General features: G+C 36.0%; 1 protein-coding gene across 2 annotated transcripts; it reads right to left on the bottom strand.

Annotated features, from left to right (window-relative positions):
* Positions 1-275: 275 nt before the first annotated feature.
* LOC124922252 (probable nucleoredoxin 1) lies at positions 276-2,718 on the bottom strand. Of its 2 annotated transcripts, XM_047462986.1 has the most exons (4): positions 2,641-2,718; positions 2,417-2,558; positions 1,716-2,195; positions 276-1,610 (listed from the first exon to the last, which is right to left on the bottom strand). In XM_047462986.1, exons 2-4 carry the CDS (start codon positions 2,516-2,518, stop codon positions 414-416), a joined length of 1,779 nt encoding a protein of 592 aa, XP_047318942.1. In that variant the 5' UTR covers positions 2,519-2,558; positions 2,641-2,718; the 3' UTR covers positions 276-413. The 2 variants fall into 2 exon arrangements, with proteins under 2 accessions (XP_047318942.1, XP_047318941.1); XM_047462985.1 differs by lacking the exon at positions 2,641-2,718 and having other exon boundaries at positions 2,417-2,626.
* Positions 2,719-8,940: the final 6,222 nt, after the last annotated feature.

Genomic DNA, 8,940 nt, shown 5'->3' with positions numbered 1-8,940 from the left:
ATTCATTTATTTTCACTTATACAAATTTTTTCTTTTAAATAACTTTGATTATATTTGATAAGGAAATTCAATAATAAAAAAGGAAACAACTATTTTTGTTGGTTAACTCATATATAATTTTTTCATATATTAGTAAAAACTTATACTTATATATCATTTTTATGTATTAAAAGAAACTTAAGTTTATATTAAGTAAGGTGGAATGAATATATAAAAGCACTATTTTTTAAATTTTATAAAAATAAGATTGATTGATGATAGAAAAAAGGGCCAACAATATAAATTATTATATATATAATAATTAATATATTATATATAATATTCAAAGAGATAAAAAATTAATATATTATATATAACAAACTGGATAATATGAAAAACTGGATAATATGAAATCAGTTTCTTCATTCATTCCTTTAGGTTGCTGCCCTCTGGCAAACCTCACCATCACAAACCCATCCTTCTTTAGGACCACCACCATTCTTCTCCGTCTTCTCCTCCTCATTACCTTCTTCTTTTGCAACTTTCTCTTCTTCTTTTGCAACTTTCTCTTCTTCTTTCAAAGCACATTTAGGATGAAGGTCAAAATCGCAATCATCGCAATAATAAGACCAAACTTCCCCAGGCCCGTCACATTCATCGCAAAAGAAATTCTTCCGTTTCGCCAACAACAGCTCGTGTTCATGACTCTCAACCTTAACTTTCTCGGGCAACCCCTTCACCAAATCATCCAACTCCTTTTCTATCTCCTTCATTTTCTCCTCATCAAACGGATACGCTTTCGCTCCATGCGACATCACCATCTCCCTTACCTCCGTCGAAACAGTCCTCCCAGTCTTCCCAAGTGCCACAAGAGTCGGAATCCCCTGCACCTCAAACAGACGGGAAAGCCCCTCCTTCCTCTCGTCCCCGAATGGTAATGCCAGCCCAGGCATAGTCGCGAAGTATTCATCGAACGAGGCTTGATCGTGATCGCTAGAGACGAAAATCAGCTCGAATTCTGCATCTTTCTCCTTTATTTGGTTGTAAACCTCTGTCAGCTTCGGGAGAAAAGCGCGACAAGGATAACACCAATGTGCGGAGAAGTAGAGAAGGATAGTCTTCCCGACTAAGTCGGAAATTGGAACTTTTACTCCCTCTTTTCCGATTACGAAATCGAGACCTCCTTCAGAGACTAAAACCTCTTCTAACGTTTGGGATTCGAGTTTCTTCCTTTTCAGCTCTTCGAGGTGATCGAACCTTTCCGCCGTGAATGGATAGGCTTCGGAACCGTGTTCTCCCACCATGTCGGCTACGTCTTGCTGAAGGGTATTTCCGTCTGGACCGATGATGACAAGTGTGGGAAGAGAACTGAGTTCAAAGTACTTCACCAGCTTTCCGGCTCTCTTGTCCTTGAAAGGCAATGCCAACCATGGGAGACTCTTGAGATCTTCTTTGAAAGAATCTTCTTCATCGTCCAAGGGTATTGTGATCATCTCGAATTCTGATCCATTCTCTTTCTGTATTTCCTTGTACACTTTCACTAATTCCTTAGTGTACTTGACGCATCTGCCATAGGAAGAGTCGGTGAAATATAGGCCAATCATTTTCCCTTGAAGAGAAGAAACAGGAACCTACACCAAGTAAAAAAGAGATGCAGCTTGAGTTTATGAAATTTGAAACAAATAAGCAAATTTAAGCATTCAAGCTCGATGAAGAAGACACACACACGCACGCACCTTCTTCCCATCAGATGAAATGACGAAATCGCTGGACTTGGAAACTAGGAGAGAATTCAGAGATTGGTTCTTCTTAGCTTCTTCTTCCTCCACTCTTATCGCATTCAAAGAATCTACAGTGAAAGGATATGCCTCCGCTCCATATTCCTTGATTAACTCGACTCCTTCATTCATCACAACTTCTCCGGTATCATCGATGAACACCAGAAAAGGTATACCGTTCACCTCAAAAACCGAATCCAAGCTCTCACGAACTTCAGAATCTGAATAGGGAATTGCAAGCCATGGCATCTTGGAGAAGTAACTTGTAAAAGATTCTTCATCTTCATCTGCTGAAACAAATACAATCTCAAAATCTCCTTTAGATGTCAGCTCATTATAGGCTTCCACCAAAGTTGGAGTGAACCTTGTACATGGATCACACCATGATGCAGAGAAATACAAAGCAACTTTCTTCCCTTTCAAACTGTCAAGTTTAACCTGTAAGGTCAAAGAATTTGAAAACATCCTAAGCATACGTTTCTACAAACACCTTATGGGCAAAACGACAGCATAAATGGAATGAGCAGAAACCCAAGTCGTATCTGTTAGTTTACTATGAAAAAACAATCAATTTAAGAAAACCCAAGTATGAAGCAGCCTCCATCGATCGATCAATCAATCAAAATCATATAAACAATAAATATGAAAATGCAACAAACCTGTTCGCCGTTGTTTCGAATGAGGAAATCTCTGTCAGGCGAAGAGAGGATCTTGGTAAGGTCGTGTATTTCGACTTCTTCGATCATCTCCTGATCCGCCATTTCCGTTCTTCTTTGTTGAGAATAATGGGTAGAATCAAAACTGTGTGTGTGTGGGTGTGTATAATCAATCAATCACGATAGAAGAGGTAGGTGAGATTATATATAGAAATTGAAAACTATACCGCGTTGACTAAAAGGACGACTTCAATTTGATCTTTAAAGAAGAAGAAATGAAACCTTCGATTTCTTGTTGCCAAAGATTACGCGTAAAAGATATATATATAATTCCTTACCCACCAGTAGAACTTATGGGCGAACATTTGTATCGGTCCGTACACGTGTCATTATTACATACATCCAACGTTCAAGATTAACTTTCAAAGATAAATCAAGAAAGCATCTAAGGAATATAAGAATCACTTTTCTTTTTCTTTATGAGTCGTGACAGGTTTGTGGTACCCAAGATTTCATTATTATGTTTTTTCTTAATACATTTTCTATTTAAAATAGAGTAATAATTGAGGGCGAAATTTTAATATTATAATTGTCTTCTAATGATACGACAACATGAAATTAATCTTAAAAATAAAATTTGTTTTATATTAAATTTTAAATTTAAGTCTAATTATATGTTATCACATCATTTTTTACATAATTAATGACATCAAATTCCTCAGCTTTATATTTTTATTAAAATATATATATAATATTTTATTGTTCAAAATGTTACAGTACTACTTGTCCTAGGGATGAATCTACTTTTAAGTCATGGTCTTTTTTTTATAGTTTTTAGTGGTTAATACTTTTAAATATTATTTTAAAAATATAACAAAGTACTTTAAAAATTATTAAAATTATACAATTTTTAAATTTAGATATTTAAAAGTTAGTATTAACAAATTATTGTGAATTTTACTTATATACCCATATGTGTAGATTTTGATAATAAATTTATTAATTTTCTCCCATCAGAATAAGGGTTATGCTAATAAATTTTGTATTATTTTCTAGAATTAATTACGGTCAACCATATTATTAGGTAATTCAGATATCTACATTTTAAAAATAAAATAAAAAATTATTCTAAATTTATATTTAATTAAATAATAACTGTCAACTTGCAAAAACACAATTTATAATTTTTTTTTAAATATTATATTGAAATTCGTTTTCAATAAAAAAAAAATAAGATATATATAATATTGTTTTTAAAGGTAACAGGAGGAATTGCATGATTTAAGCAGCATAGTAAGCTAGATTATTTTTACACGGGTTAAAAATCATAGAATGATTAAGAATTAAATTAAGACTATTTATCAGGGAAAATTAAGATTTTAGACATATTCATTCAAATATCACAATTTAGAACTTTTATGGTTAAAATTATAATGAAAAATGAGATTTTGTATTATCGATTGAAATGAAATTAACTTATTATTGGTGAGTCTAAGTATCGATGATTACCATTAAATTTGAAAGTTAATCGTCTTTATAGTCCTTTATGCCATTATGGCTTATTTAATTATTAATAAATTTGGGTTTGTATGTATAACATAAGTAGTTTATGGTTTTTAAGTTAATTTATTCATTTAAAATAAATGTTTACCTAAGACTTATCAAACTTTTCATTTTCAGCACATATATCATTGTTCTTCCTAGTTTCTTTACTTATTTTGCTTTCTTCATCATTGTTCTTAGAAGATCCGATAAATCGGAACTAACATTTGGTATTAGAGCCTATCTGAAGAACATACCGTCAAATAAACAAGAGATGCAACAACAATGAAGATCAGAAGAAAAGGGAATGTGACGTTACTCACGAAGAGTAACTACTCAATATGGACGTTGAAGATGTGGGTAAACTTACAAGCACAAGGAGTGTGAGAAAATGTGATGCTCGACGAGGTCAACGAACGGAAAGATAGAATGACTCTCGTCATCATCTATCAAGCGCTCCCCGAGGACGTCATTCTCACGGTGGCCGAGTAGGATTCCACCAAGCTAGTGTGAGAGACGTTAAAGACAATGAATGTTAGAGTGGAGAGAGTTAATGAGGTAAAAGTGCAAATCTTGAAGACACACTTCAAGGCGATTCACATGAAGAACGGGGAGTTAGTGGATGATTTCACCATAAAATTGACATCCATCATGACTGGTATCCGCTCTTTGAGAGAGAAGGTGGAGAGATCTTTGTCATTAAAAAGTTCCTTAGAGTCATACCACAAATATACATGCAAATCGTTACCGCGATTGAGCAATTTGGTGACCTCAAGAATATGATCGTCGATGAGATTGTCGGCTGTCTCAAAGTCTATGAGGAGAGACTTCGCGGCTACAAAGACCAAGAAGAGGAGAAGCACATCTTGCTCACGCATGGTGAATGGATGTCACGAATGAAGAAAAATGGAGAAGCCAATTTTTCTTCCAGATCGTCGAGTCATAGTGGTAGAGATAACTGAGGTCGTAACAGATGACGAGATCGTAGAGAAAGCTCACATCGATAAGAAGACACTAAGCCCTACAAAGACAAGAGCATAGTGAAGTGTTAGGCTTGTCAAAAGTACGGGCACTACGCGACTAAGTGCCCTAACGAAAGGCCCGACGATAAGGAAAACCTCACTAACTTCCATGATGAGGAACCATCATTAATGTTTGTTGTGAGATTGACGAACTCTTTGCCCGAAGACGAGAAGACAAACCTAGAAGAGTTCGTGCAAGAATCGTCTAAGGAGGAACCATAGGCGATGTTACTCAATGAAGAGAAAGTCATGACGAAGCTCATCGCAAGTGGTGATGAGTATAATCACACCAACGTATGGTACCTTGACAATGGAGCAAGTGAGCATATAACGGACCATCGAGAGAATTTCAATGAGCTCGATGAGAAGATCACCGAAAATGTGAAGTTCGAACACGACATCTCTACTCACGCAAATTTTCTCACAAGCTAGAACAAGAAACATGTGCGCCTTGCTTCCATTTTCGAACTTCACATTTTCGGTGATCTTTTTGTCGAGCTCATTGAACTTCTCTCGATGACCCGTCATATGATTTCTTGCTCCATTGTCAAGGTACCACATGTCGATGTGATTATACTCATCGCCACTTACAAAAAGGTTTGCCATGACTTTCTCTTCATTAAGTAACATCACCACTATTCTTCCTTGGACGATTCTTGCAAGAACTCTTCGAGGTTTGTCTCCTCTTCTTCGGGCAAAGCGTTCGTCACTCCCTCAGCAAACATTAATGATTGTTCTTCGTCATGGAAGTTAGTGAGGTTTACCTTATCGTCGGGCCTTTTGTTAGGGCACTCAGTCGAGTAGTGCCCGTACTTTTTACAAGCGTAACACTTCATTGTGCTCTTATATTTGTGGGGATTAATGTCTTCTTATCGAGGTGAACTTTCTCCACGACCTTGACCTCAACCTCTCCCTTTACCACGACCTCGATTATCTCCATCGTTGATGTTGCGACTCGACGGTCCGAAAGAAAATTTGTCTTCTCCATTTTCTTCATTCATGACATCCATTCACCATGCGTGAGAAAAAGATGCTTCTCTTCTTCTTGGTCTCTGTTGCCGCAAAATCTCTCCTCATGGAATTTGAGACAACCGATAATCTCATCGACGATCATATTCTTGAGGTCACCAAGTTGCTCGGTCGTGGTAACGATTTACATGTATTTTTATGGTACGACTCTAATAAACTTCTTGACGACGAATATATCCTCCACCTCCTCTCCTAAAGAGCGAATACCAGTCACGATGAATGTCAATTTTATGGCTAAATCATCCACCGACTCACCGTTCTTCATGTGAATCGCCTCAAAGTGTGGAAATCAATATAATCACACTAACATGTTGTACCTGACAATGGAGCAATCAACCATATGACGGGCCATCGAGAGAAGTTCAATGAGCTTGACAAGAAGATCATTGGAAATGTGAAGTTCAAGGAAAAAAACAAGATGCAGAAGTTTCTTGTTCCAACTTGTGGGAAAATTCATGTGAGTAGAAATGTCGTGTTCGAGGAGGAGAAGAAGTGGAAGTGGTGCAACAACAACAACGAGATCGTACAAAATTCCGTGGAGTTCAGAATTCTACGAGATGTTTATGCGGAGATAGATCGTGATGAATTATTGTTGCTCACCACCGACGAACCATAAACATATCATGAGCTGGAAGCTGAAGTGACATGGAATGAGGCCATGAAGAAAGAGCTAGAGTCCATCATGAAGAATAAGACATGTGAGCACACCGACTTACCACCCTGTCACAAGACCATTGGGTTAAAGTGGGTTTTCAAGTTGAAAAGAAATAGTGAAGGCAACATCCTCAAACACAAAGAAAAATTGGTAGAGAAAAACTATGTGTAGAAGAAAGTAGTTGACTTTTAGGAGACCTTTGCACCGGTAGCAAAACTTGACAATTGACATAGTTAGACTAATTCTTGCCACCGCAGCTCACCGTGGATGGGAGATCCACAACTTAGACGTCAAATCAACATTTTTTAATGGTGACATCGAAGAAGAAGTCTATGTCGCTCAACCTAAAGGCTTCATCATCAAGAATAAAGAGAACAAAGTGTACAAGCTATACAAGGCTCTTTATGGACTACGTCAAACACCAAGGGCTTTGAACACTTGCCTCAATAAGCGAATGATGAGTCTCGACTTTATGAAATATTCTCAAGAGCAGAATATGTACACGAGAAACTATGGAGAAAAAGTATCATCGTTGGCATATATGTTGACGACTTAATCGTGATAGGATTAAGCATCAAGGGCATTGGGGAGTTCAAAAAGAAGATGATGAAGAGTTCGAGATGAGTGATCTCGGGCTATTCTCGTACTACCTTGGTATCGAGGTGGACTAGAAGAAAGATAGCATCGAGTTGAAGGAGGTGACTTATGCAAAGAAGGTGTTGAAACAATTCACATTGGAGGATTGCAACCCGAGCAAATATCCGTTGGAAGCAAAGTTGCAACTCGCAAAGGAAGTGGAAGGAAGCTTAGTGAATCCGAAAGAGTATAGGCGTATCATCGGGTGTCTTAGGTACTTGACGCACACTCGACCCAATATCTCTTACGTAGTTGGCATAGTGAGTCGATACATGGAGAAACCTACCACTCTATATCAATAGGTAGTAAAACACATTCTTCATTACGTGAAGGGAACGACGAGCTATGAGATTTAGTTAAGAAGAGGACGAGAAGTTGAAGAATTTGTTGGTTTTACTAATAGCGACCTAACCGGTGACATAGACGACACAAAAAACACTATAGGGATGGTGTTTTATCTCAACGAGAATCTAATCACTTGGCAATCTCAGAAGCAACGAACATTTGCTTTATCTTCATGTGAGGCGGAGTTTATGGCATTTACTACAATGTCCTATCAAGGACTTTGGTTGAGAAACATGTTGAGCGAGATGCTCGGATGTGAGTCAAGGTCGGTAACCCTCTATATCAACAACAAGTCTGCAATAAAATTATTGAAAAACCCGGTGTTTCATGAACACAACAAATACATCGACACATAGTTCCACTTCATCCGTGAATGTGTTGAGAACTGCTAGATTGTCGTAGAAATCGTAAGCATCAATGTGCAACGTGAGGACATTCTCACCAAGGCGCTAATAAGAGTCAAATTGATGAAGATGCGAGAGCTGCTCGACGTGAAGAATCTCGAATCAAATCAAGTTTACGAGGAGATCGTGAGTCTAAGCATTGATTCTCAACAAATTTAAAAATTATTGGTCTTTATTATCATTTATGCAATTATAATTTATTTAATTATTAATGGGTTTTGGGTTGTAAGTATAAGTGGTTTAAGGTTTCTAAATTAATCTACTCCTATAAAAGAGTTATTTATAAAGGTTGATATACAACACTCAAACTCTTGAAATTTTCCCTCTTCAACATATATATAATTGTTCTTCGCAGTTTCTTTACTTATTTTTCTTTTATCATAATTTTTCTTAAAAAATATGATAATCCGAATCAATATTATTTACATGTCATTTATAAATAAAAGTTCTATGCTATTAATTTAACTATCGAATTTCAGCGAATTTAGAGTTTTAACTGTCGACTATTTGAAATTAAGTAGTTAAAATCTTTAATTCGCTAAAATTTGGTATTTAAATTAGTGACATAAATATTTTATTTATTTATATTTAAATTCTACATGAATAATAGATTAAAAGCGTTTAAAATCATAATTATTTTATATAACTTTAACAATAAGATGCCTCAAATTAGATCGTGAGGTTTAAAAAATATTTCTGTCTCAATCTCACCTCCAATATCAGTCCTAATTTGATATTCTAAATAGATTAATATGGTAATTACGTGTTTTGTTTTAGTGTATGAATCATATATTTACGAAGGAAGGATACATTATGACAAGTAATGAGAGCGACTACTCATTTCTTATTTCTTAGTTACTATTATGACAAGTTATGCATTATGATAAGTATTCT

The sequence above is a fragment of the Impatiens glandulifera genome, chromosome 1 (assembly GCF_907164915.1).
Source record: "Impatiens glandulifera chromosome 1, dImpGla2.1, whole genome shotgun sequence".
NCBI classification, from domain to species: domain Eukaryota; kingdom Viridiplantae; phylum Streptophyta; class Magnoliopsida; order Ericales; family Balsaminaceae; genus Impatiens; species Impatiens glandulifera.
The sequence above is the reverse complement of the archived record's forward strand: the minus strand, read 5'-3'. Positions and strand labels throughout refer to the sequence as shown.

Coding starts and splice junctions, on each gene's coding strand:
- LOC124922252 (XM_047462986.1), bottom strand. CDS start 2,518: ATGGCGGATCAGGAGATGATCGAAGAAGTCGAAATACACGACCTTACC. Junction 2,196..2,416: donor TTCGAAACAACGGCGAACAG/GTTTGTTGCATT, acceptor TTGACCTTACAG/GTTAAACTTGACAGTTTGAA. Junction 1,611..1,715: donor TTTCATCTGATGGGAAGAAG/GTGCGTGCGTGT, acceptor TACTTGGTGTAG/GTTCCTGTTTCTTCTCTTCA.